Source organism: Lactuca saligna, chromosome 8, assembly GCF_052625555.1.
Source record: "Lactuca saligna cultivar CGN05327 chromosome 8, ASM5262555v1, whole genome shotgun sequence".
In the NCBI taxonomy this organism is placed as follows: Eukaryota; Viridiplantae; Streptophyta; class Magnoliopsida; order Asterales; family Asteraceae; genus Lactuca; species Lactuca saligna.
This window is the reverse complement of record NC_136424.1, coordinates 69,789,219-69,816,039: the sequence shown is the minus strand read 5'-3', so window position 1 is coordinate 69,816,039 and position 26,821 is coordinate 69,789,219. Positions and strand designations below refer to the sequence as shown.

Genomic DNA, 26,821 nt, shown 5'->3' with positions numbered 1-26,821 from the left:
GAAATTGGTAAGTTGTGATGTTTTGGATAAAACAAAGACCAACTTAGGCCAATTGTGTGAAGTGTTTGTCTTGATTAGAATCCACACTATCTCTTGGATGTTTGACAAGGGAGTCTTATAGTTCAAGAGGACAGTGGGAGTCTTAAAGGTCTTGAAATTCTCAAGAACTAATCAAGAATGAAACCTGAAGTTCTTCACTAGCACACGACTTGAGGTTTATAACCTATCGTGTTGACATATTCTATGCCCATTCTAGTTAAAGTTGGCTTTGCATATGAGTTCTTAGAGTTCTCAATGTGTTGCACAACAACTTGGAAGCAATGGTAGGCCCTTGAGCTGCCAGGTGGCAAGAAATTAAGATTGAGTTCAATCCATATGGTTTTGGATTTGTCATTATCCTTGTCTTGTGATTATGGTTTTGACAAATTCATATGGGTAGGAACTCATACACCATTAAATCTAAGTGTCATAAGGTTTCTCTCCGATTCATGAAAATGATGGTGAGGAAACACTTCCACTAAGTAGATTTTAGCTAGATAGCAATTGTGATCTCAAAGTCGTTAGTGGAGCGTGTGTGGTTTACCGGCACACTAACTTGGACTTGTGAGAAATGGAAAAGGTCAAAACGATCAAGACTATGATTACGGCATCCCTTTTAATAGTTCTTAAAATTGTTTTGACACACCCATAAGCTATCTAAGGAAGGTGTATGTTTTTGATAAAGTCTTATCAAAACAATCTAGTATCAGAAATCTGAACTTTGGTCAGAAAGTCAATAAAGTATTGATTTCTAGAAGTCGAGCTTTCTGAGTACATGTCAAAGCTAGTGGGAGCATAAGTGTTATGCTAATAATCATCATGTTAGTGGGAGCATGATAATTATGATAAGTATTGCAAGTTAGCAATGTTAATTATAAGAAAACAAAAGGTTTCAATTGGGAAAAAGTTGTTTTGCTATAATTAAGGGAGAGGAAATTATACTTCATCTCAAATCTATAAGCTTAGATCGTGAGGTTTTAATCATTTAGTCAAGGATATATATGAATTTCATGTTGGAATGGCTCAACATAAGGAAATTCTGTATATGGGTCCATTATTTGCGTTCTTAAATTTGATTATGATTACGGCATCCCTTTTCATAATCTGAATTATGAGAACTTGGCAAATTGAAATGGAAATGTTATAGCAAAAGACTGGTTTAGTCTTTATGTGAGACATCATGAATCGTGTCCCATATGCTTCGGATATAGGATCGATTACATGTGCTATATTCATCCTTTCTAAAATTTTCCAAATGCCTAGGGCATTACGAAGGGAAAAAGGTTTAGAACTGGATATGACTAAAAGGATTAAACAATTATCAAGGACAATCTAAGGTTTACCAAAGATTGGTTTCTCAAGGACAATTGGAAGTATATTGATAATTCTGGAAGGACCATATTGACATAATCTGTAAGGAGGCAACTCTTGTTCGGAAGTGATAGTCGAAATGGAATCTGGAAATGTTTCAAAGTTAGAATTTTCAATCTGTGTAAGATTAAGGAAACTTAATGCAAGAAGGATGGTTCCAAGGAGTTGATCTCCTTTGGAATGCTCTGTAATGATTGTTGTTAAGTCTTTCTGACTTTGTGCATAATCATTACAAGAGGATCGATGCATATAAGTTTAGAATCTAACAGATTTCAGTAAATTACATGAATTTGGAATTCTTGCATTTGCAGTAAGGATTTGGGAGTGTGAAAAGAGAATCATTGAAGTTATGTTCATTTGATCTAGTTCACAAAATAAAGATCATAGACAAACATATTATGCATACTTGGTGTATGGCATGACTAGTGTTTAGAAAAACATAGTGTACATGCTTGGAGCATGGGACAACTATTGTTTTAAATTCAAGAATAAAAGTTGATAGCTGAAACAGTATACAATGAATAATGTGTAATCATATGGTGATAAATAAAAGGTGTTTTATTTATGTTCATAGGTTTTGATACCATATTGGATTCAATTATTATTGTGTTTCACTTTGCATGTTTTGACTTCCCGAATAAACTAGGTTATTCTTCCGAAATGACTAAGTTATTCAAACCATCCACAGTCGGTCATATGTTGGAAGTAGATATGAATTAAGACTGTCATGGGTTGGCTTGTAGAGGTCTAAGATGTTGGACAAAGGGCTACAACACTCATGAGTGCTCATAAGTTCTGAGTATTGGATTCAACCCGCGCTCATTGGAATCACTTCATGGGTTTTATCACGAGTGATCATGAGACGATAATATCTTATATTCTTCAAACCTAGAGATATGAGTTGTTACTATGAGTTGATAGTACATTGATTACACGAAACGCATTGGTAACTCGATGTTATAAAACGTGTCTTTGTGTATGATTCAACAAGTAGTAGAACAAGCCATATGAGTCGAAGTTTATCCATTCCTTTTACCTTCGGGATAAAAGCGATATCTGTGGGCCCCTCAATGATTTGATGATGACAAATGGAAGTGCTCGGCCGGGCCAGGACTGATTTGATTTGTTCAATTAGTCAGTCGTCATAAATCGGAAATCGGGAAACAACTAATGGACAGAGAGAATGATTATAATCCATGTCTCAGTCCATATGATATCTAGAATGGAGGAATATATGATCCCTTATCTAATGGACAAGTCATTGACAAAGGTCAGAGTTCATCTACAAGATCAGAGTTCGACAGAAGCTTTTGAGAGCTACGATTGCTAGTCGGGTTTTGAAGTCATACTTGCAATAATAGTTTTAGACTTATCCAAGTGGGAGACTGTTGGATTAATGTCTAAGTCCATAACTATAATTGGTAAAACTTGACCCGACCCAGCATGGTCCATTTGGGTTGCATGGCATCATGCACTTGGATAGACTAAAATGAGAGAAATAACACTTAAGGTTTGTTAATATATTATAAGTTCTAATATATTAATAAGGTTATTTAATTAGTATTGATCAAGAATTAATTTGGAATTAATTAAGTGATCAAAAGGAGACTAATTAAATATATGGGTTGATTGTGTAAATCATTCATTCTTATATATGTGGGCTTGTGATCCAAGATTCCTTATGTTGGACTAAGTCCATGGGGTGACCCATGGATACTCCATGGAGGTTAAAATCCATGGAGCATAAGGAATGGGTAAAGTCATGAGTTACATGGTGTAACCCTAATAGCCACCATATAAAAGAAACCCATGGCTCAAGAAATCGTGACTATGTATGTGTGTGTATGAGGGCTAGATGATTTCATGAAGTGTTCTAATTTCTCTCTAAGTTATTCCAAGTGCTTATGGTGTTGTGTGAACCATTTGAGGTGTCACACTTGGGGCACTAGGCACTCAAGCTTCATGAAGACAAGCACTATCAAAGAGGTATGTATTCTATCTTGTTATATCCATTATTTTGTATGCTAGATTAGGATAATACCTTGGATGTTCATATTTGCATGTATAATAGAGAAAACATAGATCCAAGGTATTTAGGGTTGCATGTACACTTAGGAGTGTTAGAATGCTCATAACCCAACACATACACCCATAAACACACCCACAGCAACCTTTTACGGTGGCTAAGGGTGGCAGAAAAGGAACTAGCGGCGACAGCCACCATGGTTGGCAGCCATGGTGGTTTCCTCGGGTTTTCCGGCCAACCAGCACACACCAAAAGTATTGAAACGCGCACAAACCCACGGACAAAACACCCACCATACATATATACTTCGAACATGGAGGAGGATGACGGCGGCAATGAAAAGACCGATGAAACAAACCAGCGATTGCGACTGTGGTGCTCCGATTCTCGACTTCTTCTTCTCGTCAGAAAGCCAACAGCGACAGCAGCAAGGCGGCACGGGATGCGGCGGCGGATGAACAATGGAATAAGAGGGTGGTGCGGCGTCGGAAACTGAAGAGACGAGAGTAGTGGTCGCAACATCCCGATGAGTGGCAGCGACGATCCACAACAGCAACCTCCAACGACCTTGCTTACTTTCCGGCGTAGGGGAATTGGCTCCGGCGGCTGGAAGTTGAAGATGTGAGGGTGGCTGCTGGAGATCTTCCGATGATGGCGGCTGCCTTCATGCCAGGGTTAGGGTTATCATGCGATGGGTTTTATACTCCCGTAGCCCATCAAATGTTTCTCCATAACAACACCTTTGGTCCCTCCCTTTTCTTATTCTTTCAAAATGAGGCCATATTTTACCCTTTCTACCCTAACCTCGGAAATCCTTTTCAAATTCGACCCTTAAATTACCAAACAGCCCCATAGTCTTAATTACAACACAATCGACCTCTCCACCTCATTTCCTTTTTAAAATTAATTCCAAGTAATTACCACGAAGTCCCTGTCTTCATAAATATTTATAAAATGGTTCCCAAACACACACTATTAACCCCCGACTTATAGAAATGTGGAAATTAACTCCTCCAACCCAACACCCTGCATATAATTATTTATTTTAGGCTACCATTCGTTCATTAATTTATTTATTTAACTAATAAATAAACTGGGTTTTACAGCTATATAAGTTTTAAGTGTAGAAGACACATCATATTATTTTTGAGGAAATATCCACATAAAGCTAGAAAAGTGGTCGACATATAAGAGAAAATAATGGTGCCCTTCAGAAGATGGAACAGGTGTTGGTCCCCACACATCACAAAACACAAGATCAAGTATGTTGGAACTTTTAAAATTAGAAGAAAGCAAATGCAATTTAGATGATATCGCAATAGAACAAGAATCACAATCAAAAGTAGAACATTTATTCATTAATGGTAAATTTTATTTAGATAACATAGAGTTCAAAAGTTGGGGATGTGGATGCCCGAGTCTTTGATGCCATGTCTGGGAGGAAGCACGAATAGTAGAAAAAAGCAACTTTTGGAAGAGTTTGAATGTATGGTAGACGAATAGAGTAAAGCCCATAATTACTTGGACCCATGAGGAGGGTATTGTGTGTAAACATGTCCTTCACAGAAGAAAAAAAAATATAGTGAAATTCAAAATAGACATCGTTATCATGACAAAATGGTTGTAAATAAAGAAGGTTACGCTTGATTTCGAGACCATGAAGAATATTTGTCATTGAAAAAAATTTAGTTGGTGAATAAAGTTTTGAGGAACCAATGTGAAGAATGGGCAAGCCCTTACCATTGCCACATCGAAGATTGTCATTTCCATAGTATGGTTCAGAATTCCCAAATCCTGATAAATCTGAGGCAACATGGTAACCGGAACCCATGTCAGGAAGCCAGGAAGACGATGTTTGTGATCGATAATCAGCATAATTAGCTAATGGTTGTGACCATTTAAATGTTAATAGATCACGATTGGGACATTGAGACGGAATATGCCCAATACCGCACCTGTTACACGTGCCAAAAAACAGTGTTCTGGTTAGAAGCCCAAGGAAATTGACTACTATTATTACCTTCATTGTTTTGGTTTTTGTAATTGCTGTTCTGATTGTTATAATTGCCACGATTACTTCCTGCTGAATTGCGGTTTTGACCACGCTTATGATTGTTGTTGTTGCCCCTGTTAGCATAAACGGCATGAGCCAATCCTCCAGGTTGTGGTTGAACTTTAGACCAATTTGAGACAAAAGATTGGATAGGGCCTAAATTTGATCAGAAGAAGGAATAGGGATAACAGTATGTGGGGCAGCCATGTTGCAGCTGCTACCAGAATATGCAACAAAAGCTTGGACCGGAGTGACATCAGTGGGTGTTTTCTTCACCAAATATTCATGATCAACAAGTAAACTATGAAGTTTAGAAAACATTACAAGAGGATGTCGATGAAAGATGGTTGATTTGATACTGTTGAGTTCTTCACGGAGGCCTAAAATAACTAACATAACAATATCCTTGTCTTTCATTGGCTCACCAATATTGGCAAGCGCATCTGAGTATTCTTGAGCTCTAGTCAAGTATGCAGATGAAGTTTCATCACCCTTCATCTCAATTTTCAACAGTTGAGTCTTAAGGGTATACTCCCTAGAGGACGTATGAGGAACATAGGCACGTTCAAGGGATAGCCATATATCATGTGAGGTATTACCATGTACATGTTGAAAAGAGGCTACAAAAACAGTAGAGATGATCAACATCCTTACGTGGGCATCATTGGAAATCTTGACCATGTATTCTGGATTGATTTGTGGCTGTGGTACTCCGGTTTTTACTTTATCTGACATCGATGTTATTGGAGCATACATTGATGGACAAGTGTTGGAACCATCAACATAAACAAAAAGATTGTTGGTTATTAAAAAAGGTTAAATCATGTTTTTCCAAAAACCATAGTTTGTAGGAGACAAAGTGAAACCAAATTTCTGGGAATTATGGGTTGTTTTCTCAGCTGTGGCAAAAGCAATAAGGGGGCCATTGTATAGAACTGATCGAACTGTAGTGGAAGAATATAGATGATCGATGACTGCCTTGTGGTGGCAGTTGCTTGTATGCGGCGACCCTTTTTAGGGTTTTACAAGAAGAGGCTCTGATACCAAAATAATCTTTGGTAATCAGAATATTGTATTTAGTAATATGTGTTGTACAAGGAGGGATATAAATAGAACATATAATTACATTCTGATCCCTGTAGTATAGAAAATATATTAATTTGTCTAATATCGTGTTATTGTTGGTTTAAAAATGAAATTAGCTTGTTTTTGTCAAAAAAAAAAAAAAAACAAAAAACAAAAAACAAAACAACAAAACAACAACATAAAAGAAGCTACTAAGTTGATATTAGATGATTCCTGTTACAAAATTTTAGGATTAGAAAACAAAACGATCCACATAAGCAAAATAACGAAGAAAGAAACCAAAGCCACATCAGCAAAGTAGAGTCAGAGGCAAAATCATCCAACTTAGCAAAAACCAACAAACATTGGAATAGGATAGACCGACCCAAATATAGAGTTGTAGCTAAATGAAGTAGGGGTAGAACTGTCAAAAGGGGGCAACTATTATGCCTAAATTTATCAATTACGAGTTATTCTTTGTCCCTTTTCAATTAACTATTAACATTAAATTACACAAAAAATTAAGAAATGCACTAATAATGCTTAAATAATATTTATATCAATACATGCTTGCACATGTAGGGAAAAAAGAGCAACTAAGTCGATTAGAGAAAGAGTTGATGCTAAGATGAAGTAGAAATCAGATCCACAAGCTTCTCCCTACTCCAAGCTCCTTAGACTTCAAGCTTTCTTCACAAATTCACAAAAGACACTCTTTTAGACTCACAAACACAAGGGAGCGGTAAAGAACGGCTAGGGTTTCCTCCTCTGAGTAATGGGGTGATAAGGGAGGCCAAAGGATGCTATTTAATTACTTTAAATAGGGTACAAACCCTAAAAATTAGGGTTTTCCTCATTCAGCTCCTACTCGTCGAGTTGGGGTCCTCCAACTCGTCGAGTAGGCCTCATAAATCACGCGAATTGGCTACTCTCTACACGACGAGTTGGATCCTCCAACTCGTCGAGTATGCTTCCTTATTTGCAATAAAATCCCTAAAATCAACTCCTGAAAATCGGGATGTTACACACAATATCATGAGAATGATTAGAGATTGAAAAAATTGAAGGGTTGTCATATAATAATACTAATGTAAAACCCAGACTTCTATGTATAAATTTTAAAGTTCAATATTCATTTTTTGCACCTACTCGATGATTTGGTTGCCCCCAACACGTCGTGTAGAGACGGGATATGTCTGCGTGGTTTATGGAACCTACTCGACGAGTTGGAGTACCCCAACTTGACGAGTAGAGGTTGTGCATGAAAACCCTAATTTTTAGTGTTTGCATCCTATTTAAAGGCTCGTTAGCCACCTTTTTCCTCTCTTATCGTCCCCCTCAACCTCAGAAAACCCTAATCGTGTATTACTCCTTATTTTCTGTTTGTAAAAGCTTGGAAGGTGGTTTTAGTGAAAGAAACTTGAAGACTCAAGAGCTTGGATCAAGGAGGAGCTTGTAGATCCAGTACCTACTCCGACTTGGCTTCCATTTAAAGGTAACAACTTTTTACCTTGATCATTTTAGTGTTAGATCTTTTCATTCAAGGGTTTAAGGCTATTTTTAGCATAATTGTGGGTCATTTCTGGTATTGAGCATGATCTGAAGTTACAACTTCAGATTTGGACCCCACTAAGACCTCATAGTCATAAATTTATCGAATTTATCAAGCTTTGGCCCTTCTCTTTGGCTTAAACCTCTTCCTTAGCTCAGTTTTGGTATTTTGGGCCTTGTATGCACGTAAAGTTTGCAACTTTACGTGGAAACTATACCCTAGGAAACTAGATCTACAATTTGGAGCTTTGGTTTTGCTTAAAAGCATCTGAATAAGAAGAGGACTGAAGGGACTCGACGAGTTGCATGGTCAACTCGAAGTCGGATGAAGATTGCTCGTTTTTGGTTTCTGCATGGACTTGGAAAGTCAGTGAGACGACTCGACAAGTTGGTTAGGGTTTTCCCGACATTTTAGACACTACATGGACTTGACGAGTTGCCTGGAAACTCGGCGAGTTTGACTGGGGAATTCGCAATTTTCTGAATTCTGAAGTAACTCGCCGAGTCTGTAGACTGCACTCGACGAGTTGGGTCAACATGAACAGTTGACTTTGACTTTGACCAATTTGACTTCGGAGGGTATTTTGGTAAATTATGTATTTATATAAGCGTATCATTGGTGGTTTTAGGTGTTAGTGTTTGGATCTGTTTTTCGGGAGTTGACATTTCAATTTCGATCGACATTGTTGTTAGTGTGATCTGTTAGATCGGTATCCTAGTAGATAGGATGGTTCTATGTGGTTATGATTAGTTAGATCAGTATCCTGGTAGATAGGATATTGCTATGCTTAGTGATCTGTAGATCGGTTTGTCTATCTGTAGACTGCTATATGATTATCTGATATATGTGCACACGATTGATTGATAGTTGATGCTTATCTGTTTTGTGCGAGAGCCAACAAACCAGGGCATTCCAACCCGATGGTTGTGGGCCAAGAGTATTCCATCCTGAGGATGATTGGACTCATAGTATGTGGGCATTCCAACCCGGTGGTTATGGGTCAAGTGTATACCATCCCGAGGATGATTGGACCCATAATATGTTGGCATTCCAACTCGATGGTTGAGGGCCTGGGGTATTCCTACCATATGGTTGATTGGACCATAATATGATGTTTGTTATTATACGTGTTATTTGTTGTGCGGGTATATTTTAGGGGAAACTCATTAAGTTTGGGGCTTTACAATTTTGGATTTGTTTTAGGTATTTCGGATAACCGCGGGAAGGCGAAGGCATGACCGTACACTTTCTTATTTTATGATCCTGGTTTCTGGGAAAACTCTGATATTGATTTATTTTGAAAAAAAATTGTAAACATTACTGGTTTTGGATGATGTTGCAAACAATTTATGAACTTGGGTTAGTTTTGAAAAGTTTAAATTTTTTCTGAATTTTTATGGATATTACAACTAATCAATTCTTGAAGATTAAACTAAGAACCACGCATCATATCATACAAAAACCAAAATGCAACTCAGACTTAAATCATCTCTCAAATTCAGATTCAGGTTGGTTGACCTTTGGGGACAATTCGGTCCTCAAGCCACATGTAAATAGGTAGCATGACATAGTAGCCACCAGCAGTTGCACCCAAGATAAGGCGGGCAAAGAACACAAACATGTTCACCCGCTTCCTCACGTCCTCTACTTTGGGGCGGATCTGTAACCAATAACGGAACTGAATGGTTAAAAGCAAGAAATAATAAGAAAGAACTAGAAGTGCAATGTTATTATTGGTTAGATATTTCAAAGTAAAGTGAACGGATTCATTGGCATTGGCATTTTAGTTACCATTGGAATATTCTAAAATGGTTAAATATTTTATGCAACAATGTCTCATATTTTACCAACTTATGCAACAATGTTTCATATCTTTGCCAATTTATGCAACAACCTTTTATCTTTTTATCAATGTATCCAACATTATTACAATCCTTTGCTAATATATGCAAATGATATGAATTATACAACCATGTTTCAACCGATTTAACATGTTACCAGTAAAATATAGCATCTTTTGGTCCAAAAATGAAATGTTGTTTGCATATTTCATATACAGACATAAATTTACATTTAAGAAAACACGTCCTTTAAAATATAGCATCTTCGGTCATATGCCTATGTATGAAGCAGGAGACGAAACGATGTGGTGAAACATTTTTTTGTTTTGCCTTTTTTCTTTTATTTATGTGTTAACTTATTTTGAACTATTTTTTATGGATTATATTGAATATTAGGCCATGAAATATAAAATGTGGCTTTTAATAATCTTGATTTATACATTTTTTTTTTCAAAAATATAAAATTGATTTAAAATGGTTTCACTTTAAATATTTAAGATATATTACAATTTATATATACCAAATGAACTCAAGAAAAAGAAAATTAGGTGCGTGAAGAGACTCACCTTCAATACATGTAGACTCGTCCATGTTAGCAAGGAGTCCAACTCCTAACTTGCGTGTGTGTGTGTGTGTGTGTGTGTGTATATATATATATATATATATATAACCTAGTGGTGGACCCGTGCAAAGCGGCGGCGGCGAATAATATTTTTAGATGATATGTTTCTTTTACAAAAATATTATGTTCCAAAGATAGTACATTTCTAAGACAATAAGATCCAACTTTGACATAATTTGTGCCATGATACATCAAATAATTGAGAAAAAGAAGCGGTTCAAGACGACACAAAATATGAAATGTTTTAGTCATTCAAACAAAAATAATAGAATTATATATGAATACACAAAATATAAAACTGTGTAATAGCGCATGACCGGTTATACATTATTAATTGTGCAGCACTTGTTTATAAACCACATTTGTTGTATAGATTCCGTCACCTTTCTGAAATTTTCGTTAGGCTTCTTGTTTGAATCTTAGAGAAGGTTTCGGGCGATGATTAATACGTTATGTTTTTAGGTTAAAAGTAAAATATGTTTTTATATATTTGGTAAAATAAAATTACGTTTTCAGTTAATAAAATATATCTACTATAATAAATGAAGATTTTTTTTACCACATGTCATCTTCTCATTCATTTGGACACATGATATTTTCTAGAATTTTTAAATTTTCTATTTTCCACTTGTCATTTTGTTGTATTTTTCATTTTATAAAATTAAAATTTCACATTTAATATGTAAGGTAATATATATGTAAAGTATTTATTAGAAATGGTTTATATATGTAATGTATTCAATACATTAAAATCTCATTAATTTTAATAATTCAAAATTTTTCTTATTTTTCTTATAAATTCAAACTATTTAAATTATTAAAATTTCATATTTATTTTTTTTAATTAAACTCATGTAATACATGAGTCTCACACCTAGTGTTGTATTCAAATAAGGTGTCCTGAATCTAACAAATCTTGTCATATATCAACAAATAACACATTGCAGAGGTCGGCGATTTGTTGCGTTTTGACTATTACTTTAATTTCATGGTGGGAAATTGTTTTTTCTTACAATGATTTGTTATAAACATGTCATATTTTAAATAACGACCGGATTAATATGAAAGGGGTGTTGTTTGAGGTTAAAAATTGAAGTTAGGTTGTTTTTTATTAAAAAAAATACATTGTTGTTTTGGGGTAAATCAAAATATGTTAATGTTTTTCGGTAAAAAAATATATAAATATGATTAAGTTTATGTTACACGTTCTAACCAATTTGATGTTAATCTAAAATTATATATTAAGTTAGGTTTTGGAAAACATAATGGCTTGTATTACTCGATAAGTTATTAAAATGTCAAAATTATTAATGATTAAATAAAAAGTTGGTTGCGATTAAAAACATAAAACACTAAATTATCATGTGTTAACTTCCTACAATTATAGAAGTTGGGCTGACATACAAAAAAAAATACAAAAGTTGCTATTATTTTCTAATTTAGCCATTACTCTTGACAAAACACAAAAACTCATTATATTTTTCATCATGATTTAGCTTTCATTAATAAGCAAATGATTTTTTATTTATTGAACACATTAAAAGTCTTCAAGGATTCATTGGGTGATTTTATTCGTTATCGATTCAAAATATTAAAATAACTTGAATTTTTAATCATCAACATGAAAATTAAAATAAATAAATACAATATTGTATATGTTTTAATTAAAAATATGCAACAATTTATATAACAATAATAACGATAACAAATAATATTTAATGAAACATGATCATATAAAAATCTGATAATAATAATAATAATAATAATAATAATAATAATAATAATAATAATAATAATTTAAAAATATCACAAAACCTATAAGAAAATTTATATCATTTCTACAAACTGATTGTAGATAGTTATAACATAAAACTCTTCAAAATATTAATGCCATCATACTATACTTTTTGATTATTTTTAATAGATTAACCCAAGTAGTAAAGTCTTTGGATTTTCGGTTCATGCTTTATGTCAAGCATGGTTAAAAGATCAATGAGTTTATATATTAATGTTTATACCTAATTTGATTTTTATAAAAAAAAAAAAATTAAAAAAAAAAAAATAATGTATGCAATGTTATAAAAGAGTATTAAAATGGACATAATGCATCAAAGTCATCTGTGTGGATCATTCTTTAGCTGTAATTTTACTATTTTAGGTCATAGACATTCCTTAGCTGCAATAGGAAAAACTAAAACCAAAAACTAAAACGGCATAAGGAAATGTATTTTATAAAAAGTAAATTTGTAAACTAATGATGTGGACGGTTACTCGTTTTCTAAATTATATAATAAATTAGTAACTATGATTCACGCAATTCAATACTACAAATCATTCCATTAATTTGAGATAAATTTAACAATAAAGGATCCATATATGTATGAGCATGCTTCATTTGACGCCCATATAGTGAGTAAACCAAAGTAAGCAACTACACTTCTCTCAAATCCGATGCATGTATTTGCATTAGCCACATAGGTATAGTTCCCAAACTACTCCTTCCTACTAAACATCATAAAAACTAAAATTTCTTTTCTTGCAATTTTTTTTTTAAAATAAACCAATTAAACATTGGCTACAGCCTAACAAACCAAAGTTTCCTCATTACCAAAAACTTCTTTAAGTACTCGAACAAATCTGATGCAACCCAACTTTCTACATAATACACACAATGACACAATACAGTCACATACACACATATATAGTTTCACATACAGTAACATACACATACACAATCTCAATCACATAGTTATATACATATCACTGTCACTTCCATTTTGGCATAGAATTGGGTAATAGTTAGGAGGAAAGAGTTACTTTTGAAGAGTGCTACAATGGTTATGGCTAAAAAGATATAAATTAACAAAAACCATTAAATGGCCGCTTTAAAAACCCATTCCAGTTTTTTTTTTTTTTTTTTTTTTTTTTTTTTTTTTTTGAATCGGGTAGATGTTTTGAGTACCATGCTAGATTAGGAAGTAATGAAACCCATTATTTGACATTAAGTTATAAGAAAAGAAATTCGTTTAGAATATATACCTTCATTTTAGCCACAATGTTTATTAGCCCCACATTTGGCTTTTCATCCGGTTAGCTCTGATTCAGTTGTTGAAACAACTATCTATAAAAACGTAGCAGAACATAACATCAGGTGGCAAATCGGTAATTTTCCCTTATCAAATTGTTATAACAAAACCATCAAGTAGCAAAGGATCATGTAAGAATATGTCATTATCAATGTAGATTGAGGTAATTAACCCATCAAGTGGAAAAGCACTGTTAAAACGTAAAATAGCATCAGATGCTATAGCGGATGCCTTTGGTAGTGAAATATAATCCACTCATTGATGGGTATTATAAAAATATGGAGTTTGTAAAATGTATAAACCTGATGCCTAAATTAAGAAAATGGTAACCAATCAAATTACCTATAATGCCCCTCATTGATCAGTTTTGTAAAAATGAACATGCCTCTACTACACTTGTCCCATTGATCTCATACTCAACAGGGTATTCCACTTCTCCTCCCTTGCCTATAATATTGTTATACCTCTGATATTAGGCAAATAAGTTAGTTAAGGGTAATATGGGAAATCATCTAATTAAAGAATATATTATTAGTGGGAGGGGCATTTTAAGCATTTTATAGTATTAGTTGTTTTGTCAGATAGTATAAGAATAGAGTAGTGGGCAGGGAGTGATCTATCTATCTTTTGTGTGAAATTTGGAATTATTTCCTCTGGGAGATTGGCTATCTCGAATCAACTAAACTATCTTCATTCTTGTAAACATTTGGTATTATTGAGTGTTTTCCATCAATATTAGAATCATTTGCTTGTTTATTTGTTATTGAATCTGTTATTACAAACCAGTTCATAACAAATTGGTATCAGAGCAATGAACCTGGTTCCTGTGGATCAAAGAATAGATGCAGCAGAAGAAGGATGGGAAGGAGTGAAATCAGCTCTAACTGATTTGCAGCAACTAATGAACAATCAGTGTTCTCTACTTGTGGAAAAGATGACTGAGATGGCCACTGAGAACAAGAGAGTTTGTTCCATTTTTTCAGAGAACAGAGGTAAACACAACAGCTATAGACTACCGTCGCCGCCACCACCACCGGAAGTTGAAACAAAGAAGAGAGAAACGGTTCTTAAGGAAGGAGGGACCAATCGGAGGTTTCACAAACTTGAGATGCTCTTGTTTAATGGAACTAACGCAGAGGAGTGGATTTTTAACGTGGAAAGGTCATTCTACACGTACGAGGATGAAGAAATGATGAAGGTTGCTGTGAGATCTCTAGAAGGCGACGCCTTACTTTTCTACGAATGGAAGCATCGGAGGCGGCCCATACGAGATTGTGAAGAGCTTAAAGGATTAATACGTCGGCGGTTCAAATCTTCCAACGACGCGGCGGAACATATTTTGGCGAATTCTGAGTTTGGATCGCTAGAATATTCCGACCATGACAGCAGCAAGAATGCAGTTCCATTCCCAGGAGGTCCCAAGCTGCCTTCCGAAGAGCTAGAGATGCCCTTGTTCGATGGTAATCAGTCGGACTGGATCCTAGAGGCTGAATGGTATTTTTGTTTTTACGGATTGAGAGAAGAAGATAAGCTCGATGTTGCAGTGATGGCTCTTCAAGGCGACGCCCTATTGTGGTATGAATGGGAGCACCGAAGACGACCCATTAAAGACTAGGAAGAGATGAAGAGTCTAATTCGTCGTCGGTACACACTACCACTGTACCCGGAATGCGAAGCAAAGAAGAGTGGGGAGACGAACTCGACTATGAACAAGGAAGAAAGGATCGGGGACCGCCGGAAGGTATCGACGTCGTCTCAGGTCACAGCAACGGTGACAGAGATCAAACCAAGCCTCGATAAGGTAACGGCTCCGTTAAAAGACATAACAGAGGCAACATTACTAGGGTTTCACAAAAATGGGCTTAAAAAAAAAAGACTGGGGCCGAAATTAAAGAGCTGTGCCAACAAAAATTATATGAAGTGGACTCGGTTATAAAGGTCCAAAAGAAATTAAGCCCAAGTGTTATTAACGCAGACACAACTCGTCTAACCTCACAGTTAACGGCGATTTCACCAAAATCAGACACCGGTTCATCACTTCTTAACTACACAACACATACCTTGACTGCCCCCTTATGCACCGACTACCTCAAGCAACGGAGGTCTTGTTCAATTCTCAATCAAGTAATAGTGGATGATGAACACCTTATCCTTGCTGTTAAGCCGGATGAAAAAATTCCATGCAAGGTTTTATTGGATGATGCGAATGATGGGGCGAACTATAGGAAGGGAGCACCTACGAAATTCGTCGGTGGTGATCCGATGACAAAACATAGTCGGGAAATCAGACATCTGACCGAGAATGCTATCATCAAAGCGGAGAATACGAAGGAAGGACAAGTTGAACCGTCAGAACTAGCCACTGTTGATTTCCTTGTGAGCACAATTGGTCTTTTCAAAGATCTTCCTCTAATCACTACTAACATGGTACTTTCAATCCTAACTGTTGATTATCCTAAGAATTTGGTCTCTTGTTATGTCTCTCATGATGGTGCTGTAACGCTTTCATTGGAATCTCTTGTTATAATCACCGAGTCGGTGAGGAAGTGGGTCACATTCTGTATTCGGATCTCGATAGAACCGAGTGCACCAGATTTTTACTTCTCTCAAAAGATCGACTAATTGAAAGTTAGAGTACAACCATCCTTTGTGAGGGAAAGTAGAGCAATGAAATGGGATTATGAGGAAAAAGTGCTAATAAATGCCCTGGGAACAAAAGATCAGAAATCCATGGCTAATTCTCATTTTCCTTGGTCTGTTTATGATGTTGCTACTATTATAATTAGAGAATTGATCATCAGATGTGTCTTTCAAATGATTCAGTATCATGTCAATAAGGTCAAGTCTGGATTGAAAAACATGATCGTGGTCTTCATAGCAACAACTTATGATAACCATAAAAACATTGTACACAAGGCGTTTGAAATGGTTGAGAAGATAGTGCAAGATTATTTCTTGTTGTGTACAGAAGAATTGGCTACAATAGATACTGGATCAGCTGCATACAAAATTCTCATGGAGCTTGTACTAACAATTGATGCGGGTAGAAAAGCATTAGCCAAGAACATCACAAAAATTATACCTTATTTTGGATATGTTGAAACAGATAGAAAGACTCAAAGGCACGAATCTATTGCTATAAAACAAGTATCAAATCTCATTATGGAAGAAGGTGCGGATCGTGTTCTTGCTTGTGATTTTCATTCTGGACAGTCAATGGATTATTTTGATATTTCAGTTGACCATGTTTACTGTCAGCATGCTATTCTTGATTATCTTGTCAGCAAGTCAATTTGCTCAAATGATTTGGTAATGTTGTCGCCTGATGTTGGTGGAGTGGCTAGGGCGAGTGCTTTTGCCAAAAAGTTGTCTGATGCACCTTTGGCAATTAATAGAAAAAAGGGTTGCAGACGCAATGTGGCTGAGATGATGAACTTAACTGGTGGAAATGTTTTTATATTGGGTGACATGATTGACAATGTTGGAACTATTTCAAAGGGTACAGCTACTAAAATTTGGCTAGGGAAAGAAGGTACTAACTCCTTAGCCATGGAAAAGCAAAGTATGAGGACGAATGCGAAGTTCCTAGAGAAGTTTGGAGTTGAGGGATGGTATTTTCAAGCGGTGACCGTACGAAGAGGAAAGAATCAAGATGAAGATGAAGACGAAGAGCTAAAGAATTTGCGTATTGGCAATGTTGAGATTGCTGATGTGGCCTGCAAGGCTGATGAGGAAGCTGTTAAAATGATCATGGGGGCAATGGAACAAATGGGTGGAATATATAGAGTGATTGTTGTGGTTGTTGCAGATCATGGTAAGGCTAAGGGCATGAAGAAGAAGCCACTTGAGAGAATTTGGGTGTTATGCATTATTTTTTATCCACCTTGAGGACAAGGTGATTCTTTTTGGGGTGGGGTATTGTTATACCTCTGATATTAGGCAAATAAGTTAGTTAAGGGTAATATGAGAAATCAGCTAATTAAAGAATATCTTATTAGTGGGAGGGGCATTTTAAGCATTTTATAGTATTAGTTGTTTTGTCAGATAGTATAAGAATAGAGTAGTGGGCAGGGAGTGATCTATCTATCTTTTGTGTGAAATTTGGAATTATTTCCTCTGGGAGATTGGCTATCTCGAATCAGCTAAACTATCTTCATTCTTGTAAACATTTGGTATTATTGAGTGTTTTCAATCAATATTAGAATCATTTGCTTGTTTATTTGTTATTGAATCTGTTATTACAAACCAGTTCATAACAAATATAAACACAGAAAATGAAAATTCCAATTTAGAAAAAATAGAAGTTCAATGTAGAAATGAAACTAAAATTCTAACTAAAGCAATCAACTAAAGTTCATTTCTACCTCTTGCTCCTTCTATGTAGTTGGAAATGGTTAGATTCAGATATTAATTGTTCTCAATATAGTCTCTCAATAAGGAATTGATACCCTACACAATAAGATGATTTAAAATTAATTTTGAGAAACAAAATACATACCTGTTGTTTTCTAGAAAAAGAAATAGCATTAATTTGGTAATATAAGCCCTTCCTATTGCAAGTATTCCAATGCTAAGGAGAAATATGCAAACCACAAAATCTTGTCTTTAAGTATCAATAAAAGCTAAACAACCATATATAACAGAAGTGGTATGGAAAATCCACACACAAAAACCTTGTATGCTGAAAAAACCACAATTGTGTAGCCAATCTCATCACCTTCTTCATCACTCTTGGATCCTAATATTTTTTAACATAGTGGATTTATAATGGAACCATCTTATAGTCCGAGACTTTGAGTAACAATAACACAAAATTTGCCTTGAGAAAACATGGTATAAGGTAAGAGAGACACGAACATTTTTTACCGGGAAATTCTAAAAAAGAATAGAAGTTTCGGCTAACTTTGTTTCATTATGGAAGAAACTATATCAACAAAATCAAACAAACATATTGAAGATGAGAAAAAGAAAACGTGAACTTACTTGACAATAATTAGAAGATATTCATAAATAACGAACAATCACAAGCCACGAACGGTTTAAGAAACCTTAAACAAGTTTGGCGATAACCTACAAACAAATACGAAGAACAAACGGAAGCCATGAGAGGATTTCCTCAATACTTCAAATAGAGAAAGTCTAACTTGACATCGATCAAAACAAAAGAGTCGTCGTCTGCATCTTTAACAGGTGGGCTGAATGAGAGAGTTCAGAATTTTAGGTTTTTAATTGGTTGGAAGAGGAGATGCTTTTATATAATGCGTATATAATTATTGTCAAGTAAGTTCACGTTTTCTTTTTCTCATCTTCAATATGTTTGTTTGATTTTGTTGATATAGTTTCTTCCATAATGGATTCTGATTGATGGTGTGTTTGACCGATTCAATTGGTGAAAGTTGCTGCAAGCGAGCGAGGGTTACGATTCAATCCCTACAAGTAAGGCATACTAATTCAAAGGCGTTGTTAAATACATGTATGCATATGGATTGTAGTTTATTCTTAATGTTTTGTACTATTTAAAAAATATTATTATTTTATTGATGATTACGTGTATTATTAGGTTAATGATTTGAACGTTTTAAAAATATATTATTATTATATTTAATCTATTTATAGAAATAGACAGATTTTTTTTATAAGATAGTATATATATATATATATATATATATATATATATATATATATATATATATATATACTAGGTTAAAACCCGTGGAACCCACGAGTGCTGTTTTTGAATTGAATTTAAAAATTAATTATTTAATAAAATATTATATCAATAATTTTGATAACTTATAAATTGTAATATTGAATATTTAAATAAATTTTTTTATTGGTAATTATTTAATTACTAACTAAATGGGAAGTATTTAATTAGGAATGAAGATTTTTGAAAACTATTTTTTTTTATTCATCATTCTAATTGGACATATGCAGATGATACAATACCAATGTGTGTAATAAAATTAACATAAAATACAACAATACGTAATTATAAAAAAATACAGTAATATTATGGATTAAGTGTGATTTCCTAAAATTGAATAAAACGACGTTACAAAAAAGTTGGCTACAAATTTCGAAAAACTTCCTTATAAACAACATTGGAAGTTTTATTTCTGAGTTTGCCATCTTTATCTAAAATTAATAATTTTAATCCCTCTCTACTCTGAACTCTAGATAAGGCAACATACAATTGTCCATGTGAAAAAACTGGATCTTTCAGAAACATGGCGATTTACAGTCTAAAGAAGAAAACTGAAACAACCATCCAGGAGCTCAGGAAACTACTCAAAACACTTCCAGAAGATGATCAGCCATATATGGAGTGATACAAAACAAAAAAATCTCCAACTCTTTTGTCATCTTATTATCCATGGTCTCTTTAAATCGTTTTCTCTTTTGATACTATGCTTATGAACAGATGCATGGTTAAGCCTTGTATTCACCTTTAAAAAATATAATCTATCGTTTAGGTCTATTTTGTCATTCCATATATAAAACATAATGCAAACACAGAATAAACCACATGTCAAGCACGTTTATGAAGTTTTATTTTCCTGGAAATTGTCTATTCTGTGTCAGGTACTAAACCGTACCTTTTGCTTTTCAACATAAAGTGATAATTTTGTCACATTAGCAACTCTCTTCAACATAAATATAGATAAGAAAAACTAATTATGTATGTATTCACATTTGCATCTGTTTTATCTCCTCAACATAGAGAAAACAACAAACCAAAAAGGTTTCATCCGACCTCCGCATCGCGGGGGCTCCCCCTCTAGTTTATGATATTTAGAGGTTACATAGAAACCAATGAAAGTACATTGTCATTAAAGGAATGTTCCATTAATATTAAACCAAAAAACATTTTAAAGTACAATGGTATAACCATAAGATTTAAATGGTAACAAATGAAAAAAAGTAGGATTCATCAATATGATGAAAAAAATTATTAAGTAAACAGCCGTTAAAGGGAATGTTCCATTCTAAAAAATTACATAATAATGATTTTTACTAGTTAAAGGGAAACCAATGAAAGTAAAATGTTGTAGTATTGACTATTGAGTAGTTATTTTTTACTTTAAGAAGAATACCAACAAAGTTTTCATTTTTTTTTAATACAAATTAGATAAAGTACAAATTAAGCACCCTCAATCACAATATAATTTCACCTGTAAAAGTATCAAAGTATCAAGCTCAAGATAGCTTTAACATTTGAACAATAATAACCACATATGCAATATCGGCCAAAAATTTAAAATATTAAGAAAAAATTTAAAAAAATTTTACAAGCAAATATAATTAAAAGTTTATAAAATAAAATGAAAAACCTTTTGAACAGATTCGTGAAGAAAAATGCGAAGTCAAGAAGGACTGTGAAATGTGATTTGTTCAATATTGGAGTCAAATGCAGTTCACGTGTAAAAGCAAAAATGTCCGCATTTGGTAATACAAATCAAAATTGGGTTTCGCATATGAGGTTGTATGGATTGGGGTTAAAGATGCGAAGGTGATTATGGTTAATATTCATTTCGTATTTGGTGAGACAAACAACTCAAATGCGAATGAACTAAAAAAAAAATGACTGGAACATGCGAAGAAAGAGGGTGAATGAAGAATGTGAATTTTACAGTAGAATGTGAATTGGGGAAGAAAGCTAAGAATTTCGAATTTTTATTATACAAATTGATTTATTTATTTATCTGTCTTAATTGTTAACTGCGATATATCAAATACTTATCAAGTTAGGGGCAATATGGTCTTTACATATATAGCAATATTTTTATTATACAAATTGATTGATTGATTGATTTGTCTTAATTGTTAATTGCGATATATCAAGCAGATGAAGTAAGATCGATTGTTTTGAAATGCAATGTCAAATCTGTTGAAGGGTGTAATGATTATTGTTTTCGAATGGTATGTGTTCGATTGGTTATTGGGTTTGTATACAGGGATCGATTTTAAACGGAGGTTAAAGATTGTGGGAACGAATAACTGTTAAATTCGATGTTTTCTGGAACGAAGCCTTGGTTATTAAATGAATCATACGAAGGATCTGTTATTTGATTTTGGAATTGGGGCGAATAATCGAACGATTTGGAGTTGCGAATTTGATTTTGAAAAGCCAATCAGTTGGGTTCGCATATGAAAACAGATAAGTTTTGATTTTGGATTCGCAATTGGGTTAATTGGGTTATTGATTGAGGGACGATTCGTGAAGAAAAACGCGAAGTCAAGAAGGACTGTGAAATGTGATTTGTTCAATATTGGAGTCAAATGCAGTTCACGTGTAAAAGCAAAAATGTTCGCATTTGGTAATACAAATCAAAATTGGGTTTCGCGTATGAGGTTGTATGGATTGGGGTTAAAGATGCGAATGTGATTATGGTTAATATTAATTTCGCATTTGGTGAGATAAACAACTCAAATGCGAATGAACTAAAAAAAAATGACTGGAACATGCGAAGAAAGAGGGTGAATAAAGAATGCGAATTTTACAGTAGAATGCGAATTGGGGAAGAAAGCTAAGAATTTCGCATTTTTATTATACAAATTGATTGATTGATTGATTTGTCTTAATTGTTAATTGCGATATATGAAATACTTATCAAGTTAGGGGCAATATATTTTATTTGAGTTATAACCAAAATCAACTAACTTGTCCAATTTAAAACAATAAAAGTATCCAAAAATATTCAAAACCAATAATATTTGACATCCTAAATACCCCAAAATAAAAATCATACCAAGCAATTAAAATATCTTTATAACCAAAACAAATGATCAAAATATATTAAATGTGTCTTATAACCGATAGAAACTCACTTTTCAATTTTTGGAATCAAGAGTGGAGTTTCCTCTGCGGTTGACTTTCTTTTAGCCTTAGTTGAACTTAAATCATATCCAGAATCAACATCATAAATTTCTTGGAGGTTGCGCTTCAAATCACCTGATATTTTGCAAGGACTTGTTGCGGTTGACTTATCAACTGTTGAGGGTGTAAAACTTTCGTCTGTTTGTGAGATCACATCCTAATTTAAAAAAAAAAAATGTTTGATTCCTAAAAAAAATAACTAATATAATTAAAAGTTTATAAAATAAAATGAAAAACCTTTTGAACAGGCTGTACAACATCATCGGATTCCAAAGCAACTTGATTTAAGGAGACAGATTGAATACTCTAAAAAATAAAATGGAAATATGTTAATCGTTATGTACTTTAACATTAAAGAATTGTAAATTTTCAACAATAAAAAATTACATACCATAAGTTCTATTTTACTTTCCAATTCACAAACAATGGACATATCTTCTGTAACTCTGAGAACTGTGTAAATATTATTATAGTTGTTGACATTGTATTCTGTAATATCTACAACAAAACCAAACTTGCGGTTTTTCAACACGTTAAGTTGCATTGGAAATAGGGCATCACTGTCTCCGGCCTGTAAGATATATTTTAATAAATTAAAAAAATTAAGTAAATGTTTTCTGATTTTAAAGGTATGAATAATATACCGCATCATGTATCTTTTTCAACTCGTAGGCACTTATATTTAACAACCTCCTTGCTTCCCTATCAAAAAGAGTCAATCCAATGGTTCCAGTACAATCTTGTACGTTAATTGGAATTATATACTTAAAACAAAAAATAATTATGTCATTGTTAGTGTTGTTTTAAGATTGACAAAATTAATAAAAATAAATATGTCTATACTTTATAACTGACTGAAATTCAGATTTTTTGCATTGTGCATTTGTACACTCGACAACCATAGTTTCTGAAATTCCCTCAGGGTTGGTATACGAATGATTGGTTTTGGGAACAGGGATAATTTTTTTTCCACATTTTTTGCATGCTTCATAATACCATGGTAGATTCTGCCTTATATTAACAATGGAAGCAACTAATAAAAACTTCATTTCCTGTATCATATCAAATGTAAAAATTATTAAAATAAATTATGCAAAAAAAAAAATGTAAAACATATAAAATAATGCAATATACCTTAATTGGTTCGGTGATCTCACAGATTGTTTTTAATGGAAAATTGCCCTTAAAGTCATCTGTATATGAAGAAGAGTAGCTTTGAAGTGTAGTTATGCTTTTTTCAGTTATACCGAAATTGTCATGACATTTCAACCTGTAATGTTTAATTTAGATTCATGAATATTAGGTTTTGTGTTTTTTTAAAGTTAAAATACATTATAAAAAATAAAAAACAATTGGAAACTAACTTATTTTTAAACTCATTTATTTCATAAATGTCAGAATTTATGAACAATTTCGTTACTTCAAAATGACTTTTAGCTTCACCAAGACCTGTAAAAAATGTATATCCAATTATTAAAATTTATATAAAAACAGTAATTATAAACATCTATATATAAAGACTGAATACAAACCATTCCAAATGTTTAGCTTCAAAAACTGCATCACGATAACAACAAAATTAACAGTCGGGTTATTTTTTAGGTATTCTGAAATTTGATATGCTTGACTTCCAAAAATAGTAACCTTCAGATGTACAGAACTAAATAAACCATAAAATAGTATATTAATATTAATTTGTGATTAATTAAAGATAATAAATAATAAATAAATAATACAATATAATCTCACTCTAGGTTGCTAAGAGTGACTTTTATATAATGCTTGGATGGTACTGGATTTGAAGTTTCAAGAGGCCAAAATGATACGATATGTCCAATAACATCTACACAACAGATACCACAAAAAAATAAAAGTTTAGGATTAAATTCGTAATATTTAAATAATAAAATGTATAACCAAAAAAACAAATGATAAAAAATGATTTTATTAATATTTTATGACTAACCAAAGAATGTGTCTTTTGGGCATGTTTGTTCTATGATAGAATTAAAGTCAACAAACATAAATCCATTGACCGGACCCGAGAAATCATCACATTTTTTTAGGATGCTTTTCCAATCCAAAGTTAAGGTCTGTTTATGACCTGTATAACTAAAACCATTAGTAACAGCAGCCATATTGGGTTTTATAACTATATAACTTTCATCTTCCTTTAAAAGATGACGAAATCTGGAGAAATTCTGATTGAAGACACGAGCTTGGTATTGTGTACCCTGTTTAAAAAAAATTAAAAATTATTATGTTCATGAAACATGTCTAATATTGAATGATGAATAAAAAATATATCAAATACAACAAACCTCCTCATCCATGATGATCATTTCAATGGAACAAACTTTATTATTTCTGACAAAGTTCCAAATTTTAAGCACCCGAACCTTGATATGCGATTTTTCATCTATCTGATCAATGTTATTTAGGTAAACCTTATTTCCTATTTCCATTTTCTGCAATAAATTTAATCATTATAGAATTGTTAGGAAAATTAGCAACCTTTTAAAATGTACAGAACATCCTAACCAATAAGTAAAACAGAAAAATTATAAATCAACACATGACAATAACAACTGACTTAATGTACTCATAAATTTTTAAATTGAATAATTCATTTTATAATAAAATGGAATACAAACAAAAACAAATAATTCATATGAAATAATGTTTTAGATTGAATAAAAGTTTATATAATAAGATGGAACACAAATATATAATAAACATGAAAACGACAATTATACCGAAAATGCCCCTGCAACATACTAACACTAACAGATAACATAACAATGAGTAAAACAGAAAAATTAAAAATCAACACATGACAATAACAACTGACTTAATGTACTCATAAATTTTAAAATTCTAAATTTTTTTGAGATTGTATTTAGATAAAAACAAACAAATTTTAAAATTTCATACCATAAAAAAAAGTTACTGTGCACATCTGAAAAAGACTATTTTTAATTTTTTTTAAAGAAAATGAACTTGTAATGTTCATTAGTTTTTCGTCTTTTAAACTGAAAAGGTAGAAGAAGTAGACGATTAAGAAGAATTACAAAAAAGAAGAAGAATAGAAATCATACAATGAGAACGTGATAGATACAGATAAATAAGAACATGGAGGAAATAGAAATATTGGTAATTCTGATTTTTGAATACACTAACCTGATATTTAATTCTTGAAGCGTTGCAGAATAACAAAAAATGAAGAAGAATACGTTTGCTGTGGTTTCTATGGAGCAGAATTGTTATGGAGCAAAATGGTAAAAACAAAATAACCGTATAAATGATATTTACGTTTGCTGAAAAATACTGCAGATTTTTAGGGATTTAATGATTGCAATATATTGAATTTGCAATCAAAATAAACAAACTTTCAAATTTAATCGTGATTTTCGAATCTGATTATTCATTAACATATTTTTTCAAATTATTTCCATAATCTTTATTCATTTAAAATTAATGCATGAATATTTTGAATGCAGTTGACAGCTAAAATTTCCTGATATATTGCATCAGTTTGAACTTTTATTCAATTTTCGGATTCAATGGCATTTACGTAAATATAGAAGAAAAAATGAGCGGGAAAACTCTATTTTGGGGCAGGGAGAATGCCACGTGGCCGAGTTCTACTTATTTATTAGAATTAGGATATATATATATATATATATATATATATATATATATATATATATATATATATATATGATGAAAATATACCTTCCGGCTGATATATATCTATCTGCATAATCTGTTTCGAAAGGAAGATCCTCAGCATCTCCCTCAATTATCTTGCGTTCCTTCAATGGCTCCTTTTCCTTTGTTTTAGCAAGCTGATGTGGCGATTGATCCAAAATGGTAATATTTTTAGCATGAACATGTTTCACAATATCCAACGTTGAGAACCCAGTCCCACCACCAACATCCACTACTATCATATCATACAAAAACCAAATATTATAATATGATCGTACAAAATTGACATAAACCTATAGAACCAAAATGCCTCTTTTTTGTGTTGCATGAACCTACGCTGTGAAGCTGGCCTTGGTACAGACATACTGCACTTAGGTACAAATAGGGTCTTACCTATTCGTCTAAAATTCGAATTCTCAATGCCCAAATTAATTTTGGGGAAAGATTTTCCCCCATGCAAATCCGACCCATTAAACCCTAACCCGTTTGGTGACACTCTTCCTCTTATAATTGCAAGATTTTCAACTCCATACAGCATTGAAGAAGCCATTATTGCTCAAGAAACGAAAAAACG

General features: G+C 33.2%; 3 protein-coding genes and 1 pseudogene across 3 annotated transcripts; 1 reads left to right on the top strand and 3 right to left on the bottom strand.

Moving 5' to 3' along the window:
* Positions 1 to 5,645: 5,645 nt before the first annotated feature.
* Positions 5,646 to 6,224, bottom strand: LOC145009739 (uncharacterized). Its single transcript, XM_078968378.1, has one exon. The coding sequence runs from the start codon at positions 6,222 to 6,224 to the stop codon at positions 5,646 to 5,648; it is 579 nt and encodes a 192-aa protein (XP_078824504.1).
* An 8,155-nt stretch (positions 6,225 to 14,379) lies between these two features.
* On the top strand, positions 14,380 to 17,874 carry LOC145008685 (uncharacterized). Its single transcript, XM_078967281.1, has one exon. The coding sequence runs from the start codon at positions 16,323 to 16,325 to the stop codon at positions 17,541 to 17,543; it is 1,221 nt and encodes a 406-aa protein (XP_078823407.1). The 5' UTR covers positions 14,380 to 16,322; the 3' UTR covers positions 17,544 to 17,874.
* Positions 17,875 to 22,396: 4,522 nt separating this feature from the next.
* On the bottom strand, positions 22,397 to 23,025 carry LOC145008687 (uncharacterized). The gene is made up of 3 exons (XM_078967282.1): positions 22,928 to 23,025; positions 22,774 to 22,842; positions 22,397 to 22,693 (listed from the first exon to the last, which is right to left on the bottom strand). The coding sequence occupies exons 1-3, from the start codon at positions 22,967 to 22,969 to the stop codon at positions 22,484 to 22,486; spliced, it is 321 nt and encodes a 106-aa protein (XP_078823408.1). The 5' UTR covers positions 22,970 to 23,025; the 3' UTR covers positions 22,397 to 22,483.
* A 2,908-nt stretch (positions 23,026 to 25,933) lies between these two features.
* LOC145009738 (2-methyl-6-phytyl-1,4-hydroquinone methyltransferase, chloroplastic-like) lies at positions 25,934 to 26,797 on the bottom strand (annotated as a pseudogene).
* Between the last annotated feature and the right edge of the window lie 24 nt (positions 26,798 to 26,821).

Excerpts from the sequence above, each read along its gene's own strand:
- LOC145009739 (XM_078968378.1), bottom strand. The coding sequence starts at position 6,224 with ATGTCAGATAAAGTAAAAACCGGAGTACCACAGCCACAAATCAATCCA.
- LOC145008685 (XM_078967281.1), top strand. The coding sequence starts at position 16,323 with ATGAAATGGGATTATGAGGAAAAAGTGCTAATAAATGCCCTGGGAACA.
- LOC145008687 (XM_078967282.1), bottom strand. The coding sequence starts at position 22,969 with ATGTCCATTGTTTGTGAATTGGAAAGTAAAATAGAACTTATG. Across the intron at positions 22,843-22,927 it reads AAAGTAAAATAGAACTTATG|AGTATTCAATCTGTCTCCTT; the intron begins GTATGTAATTTT and ends TTTATTTTTTAG. Across the intron at positions 22,694-22,773 it reads TTGTACAGCCTGTTCAAAAG|GATGTGATCTCACAAACAGA; the intron begins GTTTTTCATTTT and ends TTTTTAAATTAG.